This window comes from Microcebus murinus, chromosome 5 (genome assembly GCF_040939455.1).
Source record: "Microcebus murinus isolate Inina chromosome 5, M.murinus_Inina_mat1.0, whole genome shotgun sequence".
Lineage (NCBI taxonomy): Eukaryota > Metazoa > Chordata > Mammalia > Primates > Cheirogaleidae > Microcebus > Microcebus murinus.
Window position 1 is genome coordinate 73,372,116 of NC_134108.1, and position 23,731 is coordinate 73,395,846.

At 42.6% G+C, this 23,731-nt stretch overlaps 1 protein-coding gene across 2 annotated transcripts in view; it reads right to left on the reverse strand.

The window, feature by feature from the left end:
- BCKDHB (branched chain keto acid dehydrogenase E1 subunit beta) overlaps window positions 1-20,588 on the reverse strand; it is a 211,361-nt gene extending 190,773 nt beyond the window's left edge. For both annotated transcript variants that reach the window (XM_012769130.2, XM_012769131.3), the window contains exons 1-2: window positions 20,328-20,588; window positions 6,938-7,015 (exon numbers count right to left, since the gene is read on the reverse strand). In XM_012769130.2, coding sequence (XP_012624584.2) covers window positions 6,938-7,015; window positions 20,328-20,523 — 274 coding nt within the window. In that variant the 5' untranslated portion in view covers window positions 20,524-20,588. The remainder of the gene's footprint in view (window positions 1-6,937; window positions 7,016-20,327) is intronic.
- Between the last annotated feature and the right edge of the window lie 3,143 nt (window positions 20,589-23,731).

Genomic DNA, 23,731 nt, shown 5'->3' on the forward strand with positions numbered 1-23,731 from the left:
AAGCTAAGGGAATGGTCACAAATAAGAAAGGGATTTAGATTGTGTGAAACAAAAAGGAGGCAAGTATGGTGGGACATACTGAGCAAGGCAAAGAATTAAGTGGAAACTGAGAGGAGCTTTACTGCAAGGCAAGGAAAATAAAACAGGGATGTTCATGGAGCTGAACCCTAGTACCATGAATATACCTAACCAGTTTGGTGGACTTCGAGAAAACAATTCATCCTTCTCTATGAATTTACTCATCTAGTTCAATCATTCTCAGCATTCAAAACAACACAACATCTATGCATCCTCTAGTCCAGCTCTCACTTTCCCCTAAAAAATAACCTGTTTCTCACTTAACCTTACAACTACAAATTCTCAAGTGGAAGCCCAAGGTATAGTAAATATATATGTAAATATGCATGTAAATTATTTGTAAATATATATATGTATGAAGGAGTGAAGGAACGTGCCATCCTCAAATAAGCCAGATTGTTACATTGATTATTTCAAGTTAAAAATATTGGAGAACTTGTAGGTTCAGAAAGGGTGAGCATGCAGCAAGCAATAAAGATTCCTCTGGGAGGGGCACTCTCTTCTCACCAGGAAGAGGAGGTAACCCTTATCACCAAAGAGTCTGGAATTGGAGGCTGCAGCAGACCTGATTATACATAGTTAAGGCAGTAACCCTTATCTTTCCCCTGTTTTACACCTACCCCCATATATCTCCTAGTTTCTCCCATGACTCTCCTAGAAAATTTACTGCCCTGAGGCAGATTTTCTTTGTCCTGTCATTTCTTCTTAAATTTGTGCTCTTTGCCTAAAAAATATAAAAGCATCTTGCTTTGGCCACTTCTTCAGACGTGACTCTCTTGCAAAGATCCCTATGTACATGTAAAACTAATAAACGTGTATGCCGTTCTCTTGTTAGTCTGCCTGGTGTCCATCTGGTTTCCAGAGCCAGCTGAAGAGCCCACTAAGAGCTAAGATGGGTGTTGGAGGTGACCTCTGGCTCCCCTACAGAAACTGGCAGCCAGCATGGGGTCTTTACCACCGTGATCCTGGACCTCTGACCAAAGGCTGCAGAGGTAAGATTTCTCACCATCAGATTCCTGGATCTTTTGCTGTGGGGGCAAGAGAGGTAAGACCCTTTCCTCTCTAAATTGGGTATGACAAGAGAAAACATTTGAGAACTAGTTCCTTGGATAAAAGGCAATTTTTGTTGTTTTATGAGTACATTAGATTTCTATTTGATCCTTTCGATCTCAAAGATAGTCTTTGTCTTCCTTTGTCTTTTTGTGTCGTTTGTCATAAGGACAGGAACCACAGGTTAAAAGATCAAGGCATAAGTCCGTGTAAGTATGCTGTTCGAACCGCCTCCACAGACTGGCAAGTTTATAGTCCTCATCAGTTCCAGCATCTACCTAGACAAACTGTGGAGCCCTGAACAAAAAATAAATAGAGGAGGCTCCCCTCTCATCTTGCTTTGTCACCAACGTGGACACCCTCCCTGGTTTCTGTCACCCAAAAGGGCACAAAGTGTCAGTTATTTGTCAGGCAGCTAGTCTGAAATGACTGGGGACTCAAGACATGTAAGATATTAAGCAGCACCCTCTTTGTCCATATGTGTCAAGCTCTCAGAGAGTTTTGTCCTAAGAGGCCAATTCATAAAGGGCTTTTCCTCTTTTAACCTTGTTGCCTGGATTTGTGCTGGGAGAACTCCCACCCCAGGACTGCCTGCCTGCTGTCTCAGATGAGCAGGTTGGTGACTGAAGCTGTCTCACATATTGTGAGAGACTGGAGACAATGTTTATACAAACACTTCATATTAACTGCCTATGGCAACAAAAAAATCTCTACTTTCTTAGTCTATTTCTGAGAGTGAATTTTTTGGATCATGAAGGCTGCATTTTCTGCACTCGTATTCCAGGAACGCACCTTGTGTGCCTGGTAAAGATTTATTAAAGCCTGGAAAGTTATCTCCTGGCCTTTCCATAAAAAGGTTTATTGGATTAGATCGCTATTGAAATACATACATGCAGAGAAGGTTTGCTTATTATAAAAAAAAAAAAAAAAAAAAAAAAGAAATACATACAGCAAGGAAGATCCTAATTGTCAATAGCCAGAAGATGGATCTTTTCAATTAAAAGACTTCTTTATTTGAAAGAAAGTTTACAGAGTTCTCATTCTAAACAATTGGCCTGTTGATATTTATGGGAAGATCAAATAGAATGAAGAACTAAGAAAAGTATTACAGCCAGCCTTAAAAAATTCCCTTAACAAAATTAAAGAACAAAAAGCAGATCTAGAGCAAAAGTTAAAATCCGCTCCCACTATAAATCCTCCGCTTGATTCACTTATATTCCACTCTATCCCCAACTCCCTGTCCTCGCCCCACCAGAATATCTATTGGCTCTGTGGGCCCCTGGTTTAAACACCCCCTCCTCAAAACCAGCCCCAGCCCCTCAGCCTCTCCCTCCTCCTCTGTCCCCTCAACAAAATCCTTTGACTCCTCCACCCTTTTCAGAAAACCCCTTAGACATCCAACCGCCTGCTTTAACCTCCCTTTCTCTGGATGATTTACAAAAAGCCCTCCAGCCTGATCTTACCACCCCAGGCATACAGGTCATTTGTGTAAAAGCTGACAGCCAGAAAGCCTAATAGATCTGACACAGCCTCCAGGAACCACAGCAAGGCTGGCTAGGCAGTGCCTTACTACCTCTCCTACTTCCCCGGGCTCTGTAATCAGACCTTGTCAACTCCTGACCTCCCTAGGCGATGCCCCCTGTGGATGTTTCTTGGACTCCCTGCTCAACCAATTCATGTGCCCTGGACAGCAGCAGAGCTTTTAAATCATAAAGCCCTTGAGCCCCCACTTTCAGAAGATCCTACCAAGCTTAGAGAAGATTTGGAGAGATTAGCGGCCATCCACAACCTCACTCATAGGGACCTTAACTGGCTACTAAGGGGTATATTTCCCTTTCGTGATTAAACTGCAGTTACTAGACAGGCCAGACATCCTCTGGGGGAAAACCTCTGCCACAGAGGGGACAGATGGCTGGAGCCCCTCAGTGGCCCTCCTGCAAACGATGAGGAGATAGCTCAGATGGATGCTGCTATTCAGGGCCTAATACGAGGAGCAATATCGAGCTTTCCCTCCTAAGGCGAATTGGTCTAACATTGCATTGTGTATCCAGAAAGGGGAAGAGCACCCCAAGGCATTTGTCGAGAAACTGATACAAGTTTTTAAAAGGCATATTGCATGATATCCTGAAACTGCAGAGCATAGAAATCTTCTCATCTCTGCTCCGGATGGAAATCTTCCTGATATAAAAAGGAGAATCCAAAATAGTATAATTGGTTGGGCTGGTCAGTCTCTAAGTGTTATAATAGAAGGAGCTACACAATTTTTTGAAAATGGCTTACAAGAAAATCAGAAGAAAATGGAAATGAAATCAACAGTCCTTGCCTTGAAGCTTGAATCATTATAGAAAAACAAAGGCAGGCTTCTAAGAATGACTCAAAGTCCTCTCCCAGCTTTGTTTAGCCACAAGGCTTTTCTAGTTTGCCTTTGAAATTTGCAGATATTGCAAAAAGCCAGGGCATTGGAAAACCTGCTGTCTTATACTTTTTATAAAAAAAAAAAAGGAAGAAACTCTCCCTAAAACCCAGCACCCTCAGAAGGCTTCTTTTACCCCATTGACTGACAGGGTCAGCCAATCCTCAGTCAAATCCCAGACCCCAATATAAAGCTTAAAGTAGAGGATTGGGAACCCAATTTTTTAATTATCACTGATGCAAGTCTCTATACTATTCGCTCAGGAGTTACCTTTACCTGTTACCTCTGATTCTACTTAAGTTGTTGGACTCTCTGGGCAACCTATTTCACTGCCCATATCTCAGGCCGCCCCAATATCATTAGGCCCTCTTAACACCCACAGTGCCTTTTTAGTTTTTGACTCCTCAGAGCAGACCTTTTAGGTAGAGATTTATTATGTAAGTTTAACGCCACCATGCAATATAATAAGAAAGGCACTTTTATTTCTCTGCCTTCAGACCAAACTCTAAATTTCCTATTCTCTCTTTCATGGAAACCCATCTTGGTTTGCATTCCTCTAAAGAAGAGGCAATCTTAAAAGATATCCCAACTTGTCTCCAGGCTTCACAGCCAAATGAGACTGGACTGCTACTGAGCATAGAACCTGTACATATTGCATGGAAAAGGAACAAACCCTGCCCATCAGTAGCTCAGTACCCCTCTGGTGATGCAGCATGAGGAAACAAACCTGTAACAGACCCCCTTTTGCAGCAGAGTATACTTATTTTAGGCCCCAATCTTACCAGTGAAAAAGGAAGAGAAATTTGACTCAGATAGAAATCAAGTCTATCCATTTGTGCAGGCTCTACGAGCCATAAACTCCTTTGTAATTCTCAGCCGCCTTGTCATCCCCAATCTGGCTACTATCCTTACCTCAGTTCCTCCTGATGCAGCCTGGTTGACAGTAACTGGCCTCTGCTCAGCTTTCTTTTCAATGTCTTTGCACCTTGACTCACAGTTTCTCTTTGCGTTTATATTTAGAGGGAGACATTAACACAGACTCCATACCTCAGGGATACTGTGAGTCCCTCGAATATTCTCTCAAATCCTTAAAGTCCATGTGGATTCTACAGCCTTCACCCAAGGCTCCACCCTCTGCTTTGTGGCCAAACTAAACAAGGAGAATCTCCCATTCTCCTAAAAGCTTGGCTAAATAAAGCCCCTAGATCTAAACTTCAGTTAGGGCAAATAACTGTTACTTGCTTAAAGGCATAAAAATACCTCAGGGCACTCAAAAGCTCACTCCAAAATGCCTTGAGTCAGTTTGTCCATCCCTCTAGTAGCTGGAGTCCTAATTTTACTGCTATTGCCAAAACACCACATGCCCTCCTCCCACTACCACTCCAGGGGGCCCTCAGAGGCATTTACTTCCCTTAAAGCCTGAAAATTAGCATTCATTCATAAGTAAGTACCACACAAATGTACTAGACATAATATTGAAAACCCACTTGTACATCACAATTCTTAGTACTGCACAAATGTACTAGACAGAACGTTGAAAATCTACTTGTACATCACAATTCTAAGTTTATTCAATGTTGAGAGATTTTTTTCCCAGGCAGTAGAGTTTATGAGATTGAAAAGGCAGTTCTAAATCTTTTCTAAATAATAGAACAAAAGTTCTTGTCATCAGCTGGGCGCGGTGGCTCACACCAGTAATCCTAGCACTCTGGGAGGCAGAGGCAGGAGGATTGCTTGAGTTCAGGAGTTCAAGACTAGCCTAAGCAAGAGCGAGACCCCATCTCTACTAAAAATAGAAAAATAAAAAAAAAAAAAAAGTTCAACGTTACTATGCAAACATTATAAACACTCCAATCAGAAGTTGATAGTTTACTGTTGTACTTCAGAACTGTTGTGTCCTAGAGACACTGACAGCCCAAGATAGAGGAGCCTGTGCAATCACTGGAGAAAAATGCTACTTCTATATAATCATTCTGGACAGAGTCTAATCTACACCTTTTAAAAGACAAGATAAACATTCTTCATCAAATAAATGAAGCTAAAACATTTTATTGGATGGACCTATTCCCAGGAATGGGAGACAGGTTTAACAGAGTGTGAGGAACAGTGCTTAGATTTGTTCTTTTCTGTTTATTCATTCTCACCCTAATCTACATTCTTCTCTTCCTTTGCAGATCCCTTGTGTCATAGCTACTAACTGAACTTTTCTCTCCACAGCCACCAAATCAGCTTTTAATGTTTGAAACTTCTAGTAAGGTTTCAGACCAGGGAAAAGGAAGAGTGAAGGATGTGCTATCCCTAAATAAGCCAGATTGCTATATGGATTATTTCAAGTCAAAAACATTGGAGAAATTTCAGGTTCAGAAAGGGTGAGCTGACCTATTGCTTCCTACATGTAGCAAGCGATAAAGACCCCTCTGGGAGGGATACTCTCTCCATACCAGAGAAAGTAGCTGAGACATCACCAGAGACTTAAAATTGGAGGTTCCAATGGACCTGAATAAACATACTGAACAAAGTAACCCTTATCTTCCATCTGTTTTACACCTCTCATATTTATCCTAGTGATTCTCTGAGAAAATTTACTGCCCCTAGTCAGATTTTCTTTGTCCCATCATTTCTTCTTAAATTTATGCTTTGTCTAAAAAGTACAAAAGCATCTTGCTTGTGCCACTTCTTTGGACTTTATTATCTTGTGAAGATCCCCATGTACGTGCAAAACTAATAAATGTGTATGCTTTTCCATAGTTCACCTGCCTGGTGTCCATATGGTTTCTAGATCCAGCTCACTAAGAACTAAAAGGAGGGCTGGAGGTGATTTCTGGCTCACCTACACAAGGATATGTGCATGTGTATATGAAGTAAAGGCAATAAAACTTAGAAAACATACAGTGGAAGTCCAACTGTTTTTATATCAATAATTTAATAAGATAAATATTTTTACTTATAAAATTATAAATATTATATTAAAGTTATTTCCAAAAAAATCTTACAAGTTGAATGACAATGTATCCCAAGGGAAAGTATGAAGTCAGTCTCATTTGATAAATAGCTAGCTGAACAAAGTGGTATTTCATTTTTTCTATATGCCAAAGAAACAGGAGTAACACAGTAGGTATTAATCCAGAAGACATTAATATATCAGGACCATATATACTATGAGAGAAAGTTAACTTAATGATATTAGATATACATGAGAGCTAATTAGTAATAAGTGAATTAAAATGTATTAATAATACTGTAATTTGATTATTGAGGCTTAATTATTCAATCAGGTCTTTTAAAAATCCCAGATAGATATAATGTTAACCATTGTGTTCCACATAAATACTTCAAGCAAACCTTCAATTTTAGAATTAACACAGTTACCACAAGTCAAGCACAAATGAAGTTTACCTGCAGTAGGATCTTTGGCCAATGAGTTATCCAAGGCACTTGTTATTGACTGGAAAAGATTCATTTTCTGCGTTTGCCCTGTGAAAATCAAAAAATATTTCAAACATTTTAAGATATGTAAAAACAACCAGTTTCCTAATAGTTTATTACAACTTGACTAAAATCAAGGTACATACTATATCGGACATAATATGTGAATTTACTGAATTATTTGCAATGATGCTGGCTCTGTGGAAGATATAAGAGCAATACAGACCTGAAGAAGCTTGTGGATGGGGCAAAAATTACACATACTAAACAATTAAAAAACAAGTATAAAAAAGGAAGAAGGAATATAACCAAGTGGCTAAATGTATATAGACAATAAAGGCTATGGAAAATCAGCAAAGGAGACCAGCCACAGTGAGAGGGGTCTGAAAAGACACTATGGACAGGAGTTGGGAACCTAAGCCGCAAAGGAGGCACATGACCAGTGGCATGTGTTAAATATCCCATCAACAGCACATGGTCATGAAACATAAAACAATGAGGACGACCATAAAACAAAGATAAACTTCAGTACCCAGAAGTGCTGGAGTTTGGAGAACATCCGATGCCTGCACACATCTCACTTAGTCCTTCCTATTGTCTCATCACCGAAGTAGAATCTCTGTGAGCCAAGGCCTAGCTCCCTAAATGGATTTTTCGGTAGGAATACATGGAGCAATACACATCATGTACTTAGAACAGTACCTGACACAGCGAGTGCTGAATAAATATTAGCTATTTATTGTTAGATTCTGGACTTTGTCTATGTCCTTCATCTTGGCCTTAGCACTATTATGAATGGTATACTAAAGCTTCATTTGATAAAGTTCCAAACATTGGAATTCAGAAATACCATGACCTTATAACTTTGAATTTAAGCCCAGGTGCTGCCCAGTACCCAGAGTCACCTCAGAGCTTTAGATCAACTCCTCTCCCAAAGCACTATTCAGAGCACAGAAAGCCCACAGGCCCAGTCTTCACCTTAGTGCCTGATCTATGCACTGGTGGTCACTTTATCCCACAGGATACTGCTGACATCAGATCCCTTCAGCACCTGCTGCTGACCCTGACCACTGTACCATCCAAGTCCCATGCTCTTCAGCAGTCAGTACAGGATGCCCCAAAAGTTAAGGTCTAATTCTCAGTGTGGGTCACAATAGCTACCACTGTTGCCTTCAACCCTCTGACCAAGAGACAGTGGTCACTTACACTTTTCCTGCAGACCCATTCCCTTTCCTAGCCTGGCCTGGCTCCACAGCAGACTCTGACCTATGACATCTTTAATTCTTCTATTATCCACTGACACCCTGGTCTTCTGACGTTCTGCCTTCTCGGGCTTCTGAAGTCTCTCTGAGCCTTTCCATAGCACTGAATACCCAGGCTTCACGTCTTGGCAATCCCCAATCAGAGATATGTCTCGCTGCCCTGTGTGCCCGGAATAACCTCCTTCTACTCTTATTTCTGGTGGGAGTAATAGGAATTTATCCTTGCCAAAGGATACACAATCATACCACATGTCCATTACTTCAAAATTTATTTTTCTTTGGGCTAAGATTACAACATTTAATAGATACAGGCATACCTTGTTTTATTGCACTTCATTTTATTGTGCTCCACGGACACTGCATTTTTTTACAAGTTAAAGGTTTGTGGCAACCCTGCATTGACCAAATCTATCAGCACCATTTTTCCAACATGTGCTTGCTCACATTGTGTCTTTCTGTCACATGTTGGTAATTCTCACAATATTTCAAACTTTTTCATTATTATTATATCTGCCATTGTGATCTGTGATCAGTGATCTTTGAGGGTACTAGTGTAACCACAAACCACACCCATATAAGACAGCAAACTTAACTGGTAAATGTTGTGTGTATTCCAATTACTCCACTGTCCAGCCATTCCCCCAATTCTCTCCCTCTGCCCCAGTTCCCCTATTCCCTGAGACACAACAATATTGAAATTAGGCCAATTAATTACCCTAGAACTGCCTCTAAGTGTTCAAGTGAAAGGAAGAAACACACAAGTCTCTCAATTTAAATCAAGAGCTAGAAATGATTAAGCTTAGTGAGGAAGGTATGTTGAAAGCCCAGACAGGCTGAAAGCTAAGCCTTTTATGCCAAACAGCCTAGTTGGGAATGCAAAGGAAAAGCTCTTGAAGAAAATTAAAAGGGTTATTCCAGTGAACAAATAAGAAAGCAAAACAGCCTTTTCGGTGGATAGATCACATCAGACACAACATTCCCTTAAGCTATAGCCTAATCCAAAGCAAGCCCCTAATTCTCTTTGGTTCTACGAAGATTTAGAGAGGTGAGAAAGCTGAAGAAAAGTTTGAAGCTGGCAGAGTTTGGAAGCTGTTTCCATAACGTAAAAGTCCAAGGTGAAACAGCAAGTGTTCATGGAGAAGCTGCAGCAAGTTATCCAGAAGATCTAGCTAAGATCTTTGATAAAGGTGGCTCCACTAAACAACAGATATTTCAATGGAGACACAACAGCCTTCTATTGGAGGAAGATGACATCTAGGACTTCCGTAGCTGGAGAGAAGTCAACGCCTGGCTTCAAAGCTTCAAAGGACAGGCTGACTCACTCCTTAGAAGCTAATATAGCTGGTGACTTGAAGTTGAAGCCAATGCTCATTTACCATTCAAAAAATCCTAGGGCCCTTAGGAACTATACTAAATCTACTCTGCCTGTGATCTGTAACTGGAACAACAAAGCCTGGATGACAGCACATTTGTTTACAGCAGGGTTCCCTAAATATGTTAAGCCCACTGTTGAGATCTACTGCTCAGACAAAAAGAATCCTTTCAAGATATTACTGCTCACTGGCAACGCACCTAGTTACCCCAGAGCTCTGATGGAGATGTACGAGGAGGTTAGTGTCATTTTCATGCCTGCTAATACAACATCCACATAGCAGTCCACAGACCAAAGAGTACTTTCAACTACCAAGCGTTATTATTTTAAAAATACATTTCATAAGGCCATAGCTGCCATAGTGATTCCTTTGATTGATCTGGGCAAAGTAAAATGAACATCTTCTGGGAAGTCTTCACCATTCTAGATTTGGAACTGCAGTCCCCAACCCCCAGGTGCCCAACCCCCAGGCCGTAGCCAGGTACTGGTTAGGAAAACAGGGCCACGAGTCACTGCCTGGGCTCTGCCTCCACCACCCTGCCCCCCTGCCCCACCTCCATCTCTGACCCCTTCTCCCCAATCTGGGAAAAATTGTCTTCCATGGTGCCAAAAAGGTTGGAGAATGCTAAATGTTAGAACATTCACGATTCATGAGAGGTTGTCAAAAGGTCAACATTTAATAGGAGTTTGGAAAAAAGTTGATTCCAACCCTCAAGACTTTTGTGGAAGAAGTCACTACACATGTTGTTCTCTAGTTGAGCAAGATAACTAGAATCAGAAGTAGAGCCTGAAAATGTGACTGAATTGCTACAGGCTCATGATGAAACTTGAATGGACAAGGAATTCTTTCATATGAATGAGCAAAGAAAGTAGTTTCTTAAAATGGACTCTAATCCTGGTGAAGATGCTGTGAACAATGCTGAAATGACAATGAAGCACTTAGAATATTGTATAAACTTAGTGGAGCATGCAGCAGCAAGGTTTGACAGATTGGCTCCAGTTTTGAAAAAAGTTTTGTGGGTAAAATGCTGTCAAACAGCCTCACATGCTACAGAGAAATCTCTAGTGAAAGGAAGAGTCAATCAATGCAGCAAACTTCACTTGTCTTATTTTAAGAAATTGCCACAGCCTCCCCAGCCTTCAGCAACCACCACCCCAGTCAGCAGCCATCAACATCAAAGCAAGGCCTGCCACCAGCAAAAAGATTATGACTTGATGAAGGTTCAGATGATTATTGGCATTTTTCAGCAATGAAGTATTTTTAATTAAGCTTCAGGGAAAATCTAAATATCAAAGACAGGACATTTTGTATTAAAGTGTAAATGAGCTGGGTTCAGTGGCTCATGCCTGCAGTCCCAGCTACTCAGGAGGCTGAGGTAGAAGGACCACTGGAGCCCAAGAGTTTGGGGATACAGTGTGATATGATCACATCTGTGAATAGCCAATGTACTCCTGCCTGGGCAACATAGCAAGACTGGGGATACAGTGTGATATGATCACACCTGTGAATAGCCAATGTACTCCTGGCCTGGGCAACAAAGCAAGACCCTGTCTCAAAAAAAAGTAAATGAAAGATCTATAAGGTGCCAGTGTATATCACATACCCATGAAAAGAAAGGAAATAAACATTATAGGGGTGGGGGCTACCAAAAGTGAGAGGACCTACAATTTAAAATTGAAGAGACTGTGGCTAGAGTCCCTGGGTTACCCCATCTTGGGGCACCAACCTGGTAACTTCTGTCATAGTGCTATAGTACTTTCCTTCCTTTGGCTGGCTCCACTGAACTCTTAGTGCTTGCTCCCAAATCCAGTCTTTTCCAATTTGGCAAACAGCACTCCACCCAGGTACCCAAACAACAAACCAAAAAGGCATCCCTTGCAGAGCGAAAGGAATACTTTTACACTGTTGGTGGTACTGAAAGTTAGTACCACTCCTGTGGAAAACAGTATGGAGATTTCTCAAAGAACTAAAAGTAGACCTACCATTCAATCCAGCAATCCCACTACTGAGTATCAACCCAAAGAAAAATAAGTCATTTTATCAAAAAGATACTTGCACTCGAATGTTTATTGCAGCACAATTCACAATAGCAAAGATGTAAATTCACGAGTAGATTAACAAAATGTGATATGTATACCATGGAGTACTACTCAGCCATTAAAAAAATGAATTAATGCCTTTTGCAGCAATTTGGAAGGAACTGGAGACCATTATCCTAAGCAAAGTATCTAAAGAATAGAAAAACAACCACCACATGTACTCTCTAATACAGTGGCCCCCAACCTTTTTGGCACCATGGACCAGTTTCATGGAAGACAATTTTTCTACAGGGGTGGAGGGAGGAAGGTAGAGCTCAGGCAGTGATGCCAGCATGGGGAGCAACTGTAAATACAGATGAAGCTTTGCTCAATCACCCACCACACACCTCCTGCTGCACAGCCTGGTTCCTAAGCCTGGTTCCTAAGTCTCCTTAAAGACAATTTTTCCACAGATGGGGGCCGGGGGTGGAGCTCAGGACGTGATGTGAGGCCCAGTTCCTAACAGGCAAGGATCAGTACTGGGCTGCGACCTGGGGTTTGGGGACCGCAGCTCTAATAAATTGGGACTAACTGATGGGCACACAAATACACAGAGGAAAGTAAGTCATTGAAGATCAAGCAGGGTGTAGGGGAGAGGTGAGGAAGGGCAAAAACCCATCTAATGGGGACAATGAACACTATTCAGGTGATGGGCACATTTATAGCCCTGACTCAAGCCACATAACAAAAACATCTGTACCCCTTTATTTTTTTTAATTAAAAAAATTTACAAGGCATTCTTGATGTCTTCCTTCTATTCACCTCTCATATCCAATCTATCAAATCCTATTTCCAAATACATTAATATCACTTCCAAAATATAGCTTAAATCTAGCACTACTATGTCCTTTTCCAGAACTCGCCATATTTCCCGTTCCGGGAAATGGCATCCTAACCATCCCCTCATTCTACTCATTTCACTTTCCAAATCATTCATCAAAGAGCTGCTCTAATGAGGGTCCTAAAAAGCAAAGTACACCATGTTATTCCCCTGCTCAAAACCCCACAAAGGCCTAGAATAAAGTCCCAGTCCTCAAGTCCACAGGGCCTGCTTGATCCCAGTCCTGCCCACCTCAGTGATCCCATTTTGCACCACTGTGCCCAGAGATCACCACTCAAGTCTTCTCTCAGTTCCACCAGCCAAGCTCTCTGCCACCTCAGGACCTTCACGCATGTCAACCCTTCCACCTGGTACCCCCTTCACACCTCCTTCTATACTCCTTTCTGAGCGCTTCATTAAATGTTACCTCCTCTTTGGAGCCTTGCCAGGTCTCTATTATTCTCTTTCCTAGCACCTGAACATTGCCTTCCACTGATTTATTGCATTTTGGATTGTTTTAATTATGTACTTGATTGCTATATTTTGCCTGTCTCCTCACTAGACCTCAAATTCCATGAGGATAGGGCCATGACCATATCCCTAGCAGCTGGCACAGAGTTTGGCATCCAGGAGAAAATAAAAATGCACAGAAGGAATAAACAAATTCACACATACATACAATACCCAAGAATCAGGGGCATAAAGAGGCCAGGATGTGCCGTTCTTGGAGAACACAGTGTAATAAAGGGAGTAAACATACTCGCATAAGGCAGGCCTGGCGCAGAATCTGTTACGCTATTTACTCCCTTTGTGACTTTGGGCAAGTAACTTTATTACTTGTACTCAGTTCCTCCTCTATACAAACAGGAAGAATAATATCTAATGTGTAGGGCTATGGTGAGAATTTTAGTGAGATAATTTCTATCAAATGTCCAATATTTATGGAGCATCTATACTGCAATTACCTTCTCTTTCAAAACCCCAATCTAGCACGACCAGCAATTATGTGGCTTATCTAACTTCCCACAGCAACCCTGTGAGGCAGTACAGATGAGGGAGAGAAAGCTTATAAAGACTAATAAACTTGGCCACTGTTGCAATGCTAAACTGTAAACAGGGGACTCAACTTCAGGGATGTCTAACTCAAGAACCCCATCTCTTAGCTTCTGTGCAATATTGCCTATAGAATCCTGAAATCTTCCAAAATGGCAGCAAAAATAGGATGAAGAAGAAAACTACGAATCAAATTCCCTGGTAGGCTGGGATAGGTGGCTCACGCCTGTAATCCTAGCACTCTGGGAGGCCGAGGCGGGCGGACTGCTCGAGGTCAGGAGTTCAAAACCAGCCTGAGCATGAGCAAGACCCCGTCTCTACTATAAATAGAAAGAAATTAATTGGCCAACTAACATATATATAGAAAAAATTAGCCAGGCATGGTGGCGCATGCCTGTAGTCCCAGCTACTCGGGAGGCTGAGGCAGCAGGATTGCTTGAGCCCAGGAGTTTGAGGTTGCTGCGAGCTAGGCTGACGCCACGGCACTCACTCTAGCCTGGGCAGCAAAGTGAGACTCTGTCTCGAAAAAAAAAAAAGTTCCCTGGCAGTCAATAAATATAGAGAAGAAACTGGAAGGTGGGTAAACTACAATGAAAGAGGCAGCAGTCTCTGCTCAACTAAGATTTAAAAGCAGCAGTCACTTTGGGGAAAGCCAAGTTTGAGCCAAGTAAGAGGGGAAAGTGCAGTGTGAAAAAACTGGAGCATGTATGATTAATGTAAGAGGCAGCGTAGTAGAGTGGCTAGGAGCTTAGGCTCTGGAGCCAGACTGAGCCAGACTCCTTGAAGATGAAGCCTGGCTCCACTGCTTACAAGCAGTGTGACCTGGGGAAATTTAAATATTTAGAGATTGAAGTTTAACTTCTTTGTGTTCCAGTTTCTTCATCTGTAAAATGTGGATAAGAACAGGATCTCTGGCTGGCCATGGTGGCTCATGCCTGTAATCTTAGCACTCTGGGAGGCCGAGGCGAGCAGATACCTCAGGGTCAGGAGTTTGAAACCAGCCAGAGCAAGAGCGAGACCCCATCTCTACTATAAATAGAAAGAAATTAATTAGCCAACTAATACATATAGAAAAAAATGAGCTGGGCATGGTGGCACATGCCTGTAGTCCCAGCTACTCGGGAGGCTGAGGCAGCAGGATGGCTTGAGCCCAGGAATTTGAGGTTGCTGTGAGCTAGGCTGACGCCATGGCACTCACTCTAGCCTGGGCAACAAAGTGAGACTCTGTCTCAAAAAAAAAAAAAAAGTTCCCTGGCAGTCAATAAATATAGAGAAGAAACTGGAAGGTGGGTAAACTACAATGAAAGAGGCAGCAGTCTCTGCTCAACTAAGATTTAAAAGCAGAAGTCTCTTTGGGGAAAGCCAAGTTTGAGCCAAGTAAGAGGGCAAAGTGCAGTGTGAAAAAACTGGAGCATGTATGATTAATGTAAGAGGCAGCATAGTAGAGTGGCTAGGAGCTTAGGCTCTGGAGCCAGACTGAGCCAGACTCCTTGAAGATGAAGCCTGGCTCCACTGCTTACAAGCAGTGTGATCTGGGGAAATTTAAATATTTAGAGATTGAAGTTTAACTTCTTTGTGTTCCAGTTTCATCTGTAAAATTACAGATGAAATTTACATTTCATCTGTAAAATGTGGATAAGAACAGGATCTCTGGCTGGCCGTGGTGGCTCATGCCTGTAATCCTAGCACTCTGGGAGGCTGAGGCAGGCAGATAGCTCAGGGTCAGGAGTTTGAAACCAGCCAGAGCAAGAGCGAGACCACATCTCTACTATAAATAGAAAGAAATTAATTGGCCAACTAAAAATATAGAAAAAAAAATTAGCCAGGCATGGTGGTGCATACCTGTAGTCCCAGCTACTCGAGAGGCTGAGGCAGAAGGATTGCTTGAGCCTAGGAGTTTGAGGTTGCTGTGAGCTAGGTTGAAGCCATAGCACTCTAGCCCAGGTAACAGAGTGAGACTGTCTCAAAAAAAAAAAAAAAAAAATAGGATCTCTATCACAGCACTGTCAGGTGAGGAGTAAATGAATTGATATGCATAGGCACTCAGAACAGTGCCTGGCACACACTGAGCACTGATAAAAGTGTCTGCTCTCATCATTACTGTCATTCTGTGGGGACCAAGGAAAGGTTTGAATGAGCAATGAGAAAGCAAGTCAGAACAAGGAAATACAGACTAGGAAGAGAAAGGAGAAAAGGCACACACACATTTGGGGCAATTCCAAATGCAATGGGAAAAAGAGACACAGAATTATCTGGTCTCGATGGTTCTCAACTTTGACAAAAAGAAATTTGGTGCCAGACTAGAACAGAGACTAGCCTGGCTCATTGTGCTATATTCCACCAACACTTCAAATCAACATGTCCAAAACCTAAGTCATCCCTCTCTCTCTCCAAAAATGTGCTTCTCCTCTGCCATTCCCAATTTGTATCAGTGACACCACCACTCTACCACCCTTTCAACTTCCCAGGCTGAAAATATCAAGTCACCTTCAATACCCCTTCCCCTAAGATCCCACAGGCACAACTGTGGCAAATCTCGTCAATTCTCCAAAACATACAATCTTTCCCATTGGCACTCTCCAAGGCCAATTATATCCTCTCATCTAGACAATGGCAATACCCCCAACTGATCTCTTTGCCTCCTTACTTTCCATTCATTACTTCATTCTAGAATCTTTCCTAATAATATAACACAAGCACATCTCAAGTCATTTTCTTACCTAAAAATAATCAATGGCCTTCCACACCCAAGAAAATTTGAACCTGAATGTCATGGGTCCAACATAGTGTTGTGTGCATTGGAAACATTTGATCTTTTCTCACCTGCAACCCTTAGTCTGGGTTTCAAGGCCTCCATTTACCTTCCCAAACTTATTTCCTATTCTTCCCTTTTTCTTCCAAATAAATTCATCATTTCCCATTCTTCATATAAATGCCATGCTTTCTAACCTCTCCTTACTCTTGTTCCATTGTTCCCTTCCCTATAAGCTCTAATACTGGGGAGCAGACTCCCATCCCCACACGCACAAAAAAAAAGACTCTTCAGTCTACCCTTGAACTTCAAGAGCCCTTCCGACCTCCCCTACTCAGGACATCCCTACCACAAGGACTTTCTCAGTGGTGACAACAGAAGCTCCCCACCCTACCCTATACCACCCACCCTCAGCCCCCAGGCCTTTGTCCTTGCTTATCTTTATTTCTTCCTCAAAAACTCTGTTGCCCCTGGTCTTAGCAAAGGTGATTCTTTCTCATTCATTCTTCAACGTGCAGCTTAAATGTCACCAATTCAGAGTCGCCCTAACCACTTTCTATTTAAGCAGTCCCTTTTATATGTCAAAAATACTAAAATAGGCCGGGCGGGGTGGCTCACGCCTGTAATCCTAGCACTCTGGGAGGCCGAGGCGGGCGGATTGCTCAAGGTCAGGAGTTCAAAACCAGCCTGAGTGAGACCCCGTCTCTACCATAAAAATAGAAAGAAATTAATTGGCCAACTAATATATATTATATAAAAATCAGCCGGGCATGGTGGCTCGTGCCTGTAGTCCCAGCTACTCGGGAGGCTGAGGCAGGAGGATTGCTTGAGCCCAGGAGTTTGAGGTTGCTGTGAGCTAGGCTGATGCCATGGCACTCACTCTGGCCTAGGCAAGAAAGCGAGACTCTGTCTCAAAAAAAACTAAAATAAAAGAATGTAAAGTATTTGTAGCAGATGTGAAAGGCAAAAAGTTAATATCTTCTTTAATATCTTTAATATATATACAATTTTAGTACATAAGTAGTAATGGAAGACTTTGGAGTCAGACACACCAGAGTTCAAACTCTGGCCCTGCTACTTACCAGATGTTACCACTAACACCTCTGAGCCTCAATTTTTTCATTTTAAAATGAGCATAATACTGTCTAGCTCACAAGGTTACCGAGAGGATTATGGACTGATGTCTACCACAACACCTGGAAAAGAGCATTAATCAATAATGGTAGATAGTATAGTATTGATAGGAAAAATACTACAAGTATAATTTTTAAAATATGGGAAAACATGGAACATTCATTTCACAAGAGAAAATAAATCTGATGAAAAAATACATGGGAAAATTTTCCTCAACAGAAATAAAACAAATGCAATTTAAAACAAAGTACAATTAACACAAAATGCCTCAGTGTGTGCATGTACACACCTATGATTTCTGCATTAATACCCAATACTCACACTCATACATACAAATGGGGTATAAACTGGTCATTTGAACGATGCATTAAAAATCCATTAAAGCATTCATACCTTTGAGTCAGAAATCTCACCCCTGGGATTCTAACCTAAGGAAATCATCTCAGATACACAAAAGCCATATGCATGAAATGCTTATATCTGCATTAATTATAACATCGCAAAACTGTAACAACAAAAGCAAAATGGTAATATTTAAAGTTTCCTATGAGTATATCTTGCTTCTTAGTTGTCAAACACTGTGTTAAGTCCACTATAAAGATTCATTTCTTTAACCCCCATAACAACCTCCTTGAGGAGGTATTATTACTAACTCCTTACTTATAAAGAAACTGAGGCTTATAGAGGATAAGTGATAACTCCAAAGTCATAGGTGGCAAGGAAAAGAGCAAACCTAGGACAATCTGGTTCCAGAGTCAAGATTTTAACCACTGAATTGTAGTGTCTCTACTCCACAGAACATGTTTTCTAAATTCTAAAGAAGGTTATAAAAATGATATAGCATCATAACAAAATGCTTCTGATTAAATAATACAAATTGTATTTGTATTACAACTGCAATTGTGGAAAATAACTGAAAGGAAATACCTGGAAAAATATACCTCAAAATGTTAGTGATGGTTACTGTCATAGGTATTAAAATTACATTTATTTTTACTTTTTCTCTATTATCCAAATTATCTGTAATATGCTTGTATTTTTTAAAATAAAAATGAACATATAAATGTGATATCATTTTAATGAGATTTTAGTAAGTTTAATATTACAGGAGGGATTAAGAAGGGTTGTGCTCTATTTCTTAAGTATTGGGCCAAAGTTTCTTTGCTTTGAAGACAGAAATGAGGGTTTACCTTGTTGGTGAAAAAACACCTTTATCCGTTTCACAAAACTGGGATACCCTCTTAGTAAATTATTTCTACATGCATTTTAATAGGTGTTTTTAGACTGGAAGCTCTGGAATCTGAACAATTAAATTACAAAGCTAGAGCTGCCACTAACTTATCTGTGTAACTTTGGACAAACTACCTCAAGACCTCACTTAACCTAACTACAAAATGGGAATAAAAACGTTACCTACCTTTTAAGGTTGACCTAAGCATCAAAAGAAATGATGATTTGATCTAGCAATCCCATTGCTGGGCATCTACCCAAAAGATCCAAAGACATTCTACAAAAAAGACACCTGCACTCGAATGTTTATAGCAGCACAATTCATAATTGTGAGGCTGTGGAAACAGCCCAAGTGTCCATCAATCCAAGAATGGAATAATAAAATGTGGTATATGTATACCATGGAGTACTATTCAGCTCTAAGAAACAACGGTGATATAACACATCTTACATTTTCCTGGTTAGAGCTGGAACCCATACTACTAAGTGAAGTATCCCAAGAATGGAAAAACAAGCACCACATATACTCACCAGCAAACTGGTATTAACTGAGCAGCACCTAAGTGGACACATAGGTACTACAGTAATAGGGTATTGGGCAGGGGGGAGGGGGGAGGGGAGCGGGTGTATACATACATAATGAGTGAGATGTGCACCATCTGGGGGGTGGTCACGCTGGAAACTCAGACTTGTGGGGGGAGGGGGGAACCTTAAAACCTTAAATCTGAAACCTTAAAATCTGTACCCCCATAATATGCCGAAATAAAAAAAAAGAAATGATGAAAGACACCCAACAGTGCCTGTGTTAAGCACTCAATAAATGTTCATTCTTATTATTCACAAGACACACTTCCAAAAACGTCAGCTCTAGCACGTGAAAAGTTATTAGGCAAGGAAGTGGTAAATATTTTCTTACTGTTTCCCGATATTCTGATAACAGACACTGGATCTTTAAGAAATCACATAAAACTTGCAGAAGAGATAGTAAAAGTCATGCAACAGTCGTATTATGAGGAGTTTGCTACATGCCCTTCTCATGGCTGCCTCCTCCCAACACCATCACTGATCACCTCTCCCTGGCTAAGTGGCAGCACTGCCCGGCTCAAAGCTCAGCACTAAACTCAAATAAGAAGCCTGGATTCTCTCCCACCTCTAGAAGAACTTGTCCTGTGACCTTGACAAAATCAATTCAGTTACTTAGACCCTTTGGTTTTCTTCTTACCTACAGAAAGGAAAAAAAACATATTTTTTTGTCTTCCAAATGCCACCGCCTAAAGTTAGAGACCCAGACCTGGGCAAGCAGGAACACCACCTAAGGCCTGAGGAGAGAAAGCAGGGACTGAGGGCGGAGAAGGGAGACGACCCCTGGCCACCACGCCTGACCCTCGGGCCCTTCCAGACTGCAGTTCGCCGTCTCACCCATCTCCGGGGTGCGGAGGGGCTGCGTCTCCAGGGCGAGCAGTCACGAAAACCAGAGCCAGGAGGGAATCACAGTCAGCCCCCGGGGCAGGGCGACTGCAGAGTGAGGCAGGGCTAAGCCGGGGCGCAGGACCAGCCCGCCGGGCCGGCGCGAGGGGTGGAGCGGCGCTCCCTGCGCGCGCGGGCCGGCCCGGGAGTCTGGGCTGCGGCGGGACCGGGGAGGGGAGCCCCGGGCTCACCGTACTTCTGGGGCTCCGGGTCGGGCTGGAAAGTGAAGTGAGCCACCTGCCGCCTCTGGGCCGCACCGTGGCCGGCCGCGGCGGGCTGCAGCAAGCCCCGCGCCAGCGCCGCGCCACGAAGCGGACGCCAGGGCCGCTCAGCCCCGGCCGCACGCAGCCGGAGCAGCCGGCCCGCAGTCGCCGCCAGCGCCGCCATCCCCGCTCGCTCGCAGCCCGGCTCCCCGCGGGGCCGCCGCACGCTGCTGCCGCCGCCGGGCGGGGCGGGGCGGGGCGGGGCGGGGCCCGGGGCGGCCTGCTCACTGGCCGGGCAGGAGGGGCGGTGCCGCGAAACAGACCAACCGGAGTTGGAAGCCCGGGGGCGGGGAAGGCGACGAGCGCGCACGGCCGGCGTACGCCCGTTGTGCGCATGCGGAAGACGGACGGGGCGGAGACGGGAGCAGGGGTAGGCGCGGCGAGCGCGCCAGTGAAATTGCTTCTGCGGGTGACGCCTTCCCGAAGTCAGCTGTTTGCAGTTTTGCCCGGCGTGTCTGGGTTTGTTCTTTTCCGGTGTCGCTTACAAAGCCATGGCCAATGGCTCTTTCATTTTAAGATGTATACTTTCTTTAAAAATATAACTGGGTTTTTTTTTTTTTTATCCTCTCCTGTTCTTTGTCTCTGTTATTCTGTAAGTGAGGGGGCGGGAAGAGTTACTGGTTGAAATTGGTTATTGGTTTTGAGTTTCAGAAAACTGCTGGAGTCACTGCTCCCCGCCTCTGCTTTTTCATTCGCAGCCTCCTTGAATTGCTTAATAAGCATGCTTAGATTTTTATCGGTTTTGTGTTTCTAGATTTAGATAAGCATGAGAGAGGTAAACTTAAGATTTTATCTTGCAAAACCACTTAATAGGAATTCAGATACATTTTTGCCCAGATGCAGGAAAAATTGCCTGACTGTCTTGCTCTGAATAGCTTAGAAACCTGGAGAATTTGAATCCTCAGTTTACATGTACGATACTTAACTTCGAAAATTTTACTTTTAACAATATATATATATATTTAAAAGGATACCTTCTCTGTCCATTAATTTACAAAAAAAAATTCATCATGTAAAATGTGAAGTATGACAGTAAAATCAAATATGAAAGAGACAAACATGAAAGTGTGTCGATCAGATGGAGGTGGAAGGGTGGAGAAGGACAGGCCAAAAACAGAATTTGAAGAAAAGAGAGAGGATGAAGCAGGATTGGAGGGAAAGAATGTTCCTCTTCTGTTAACGCCTACCTTCCCAACCCATCTGATTTTACACGGCGGCAAGGGAGGAGAGAGAAGAAATGGGGTGAGAGGAAAGCAGAGAGATAGGTCAGCTGCCTGCTTTCTGCCTGGGATTGAGAAACAGCAATTAAAAACTGCCAAAGAAGGCCGGGCGCAGTGGCTCACGCCTGTAATCCTAGCTCTCTGGGAGGCCGAGGCGGGCGGATTGCTCAAGGTCAGGAGTTCGAAACCAGCCTGAGCAAGAGCGAGACCTCGTCTCTACTATAAATAGAAAGAAATTAATTGGCCAACTGATATATATAGAGAAAATTAGCCGGGCATGGTGGCGCATGCCTGTAGTCCCAGCTACCCGGGAGGCTGAGGCAGAAGGATCACTCGAGCCCAGGAGTTTGAGGTTGCTGTGAGCTAGGCTGACGCCAGGGCACTCACTCTAGCCTGGGCAACAAAGCGAGACTCTGTCTCAAAAAAAAAAAAAAAAAAAAAAAAAAAACTGCCAAAGAGAGAACCAGAATTTTGTCTCCATTATCCCTATTCCATGCTACATTTTGGGGATTTTTAATCTGGGTTCTTGTTAGTGTTTACTTCTGCTGTTTTAATAGTATGTGGGGGACGTATGTGTGTATGAAGGGTACTTTTATTTTAATGAAGGACAGGTAACAAAATGAAATTACATTTACAAAGTCTATTATTTTATTTATTTATTTATTTATTTATTTATTTTAGAGAGTTTTGCTCTGTCACCCAGGCTGGAGTGTGGGTGTATGATCATAGAGCAGCCTGGTACTCCAGGACTCAAGTGATCTTTCCACCTCAGCTTCCCAAAATGCTGGGACTATAGGCGTGAGCCACCACATCTGACCCATAGTCAAAGTTTAATTTAAAAGAAAGAAGGCAAGAGCAAGATAAAAATGAATCAAGCTTTATTTTCTCAGTTTGCAAATAGTCCAGGGAGCTGGGTTGCTGCAATAAGTGAGGTCTGGGAGAAAAAGTCCTGTTTTTTCTTAACAGGACTAGTGAGAATTTTTTACTGAACCTCTGCTACATACCAGCCAAAGTCAGGCCATCACTGAGACAAATAAGACCAAGATGCAGTCTTGCCTTTAAAATATCCAAATTGCTAGAAAAAAAGAGATAGATTAGACAACAACTACAGTCCAATGTGATAGGGGCTCTACAATAGTGCAAACAAAGTGAAACACACAGAGAGCAACAAAGTCTGCTTTGGAAGTCAAGAATGTTTCTATAAGTAACACAGAGCTGGACCTAAAAGATGAGTTGAAGTTATTATACCTGGCAGACTAGTGGGTAAAGGGTATTCCAGACAAAGAAAAAACAAGTACAAAGACTTACAGTCATAGGCCAGGCGAGGTGGCTCACGCTTGTATTCCTAGCTCTCTGGGGGGCTGAGGCAGGTGGATTGCTCAAGGTCAGGAGTTCGAAACCAGCCTGAGCAAGAATGAGACCCTGTCTCTACTATAAATAGAAAGAAATTAATTGGCCAACTAATCTATATAGAAAAAATTAGCCAGGCATGGTGGCGCATGCCTGTAGTCCCAGCTACTCGGGAGTCTGAGGCAGCAGGATTGCTTGAGCCTAGGAGTTTGAGGTTGCTGTGAGCTAGGTTGAAACCATGGCACTCACTCTAGCCTGGGCAACAAAGTGGGACTCTGTCTCAAAAAAATAAAAATAAAAAAAGACAGTCATAAAAGAACACAGCGGGTTCTAGGAAGAGAAAGTAGCTTACTGTTGCTAGATTCAGGGTACAGGGAAAGATACAGGGTTGACCAGAAGAAAAAGTAGGAAAAATAGATTAAAGGGAAATTCCGAAGGTCTCTGTGGAGACCTTCACAGGTCTGCTGTTCTGAGAAATTTGGACTTCCAACTACATGTAGTCGGAACAATAAAGAGAGCACCTGCCAGATTTGTCTGCCCAGCAAACTGCTTTTTTAGGAAATCTTCCCTCCTCACCACACCATTTGCCCAGGAGCCATGGAAATTTCTGTTATTAGAGTGAGACCCTTCCCTGCTCCCCCCTCCCCCAGGTCCCTGTCTCCCCCCCCCCCCCCCCCCCCCCCCCCCGCCATCCTGGCTATATTTCATTTATTTTAAATTGGGCATCTGTCCTTTTCCAGAAATTTTGGAAGTGTAATTTAA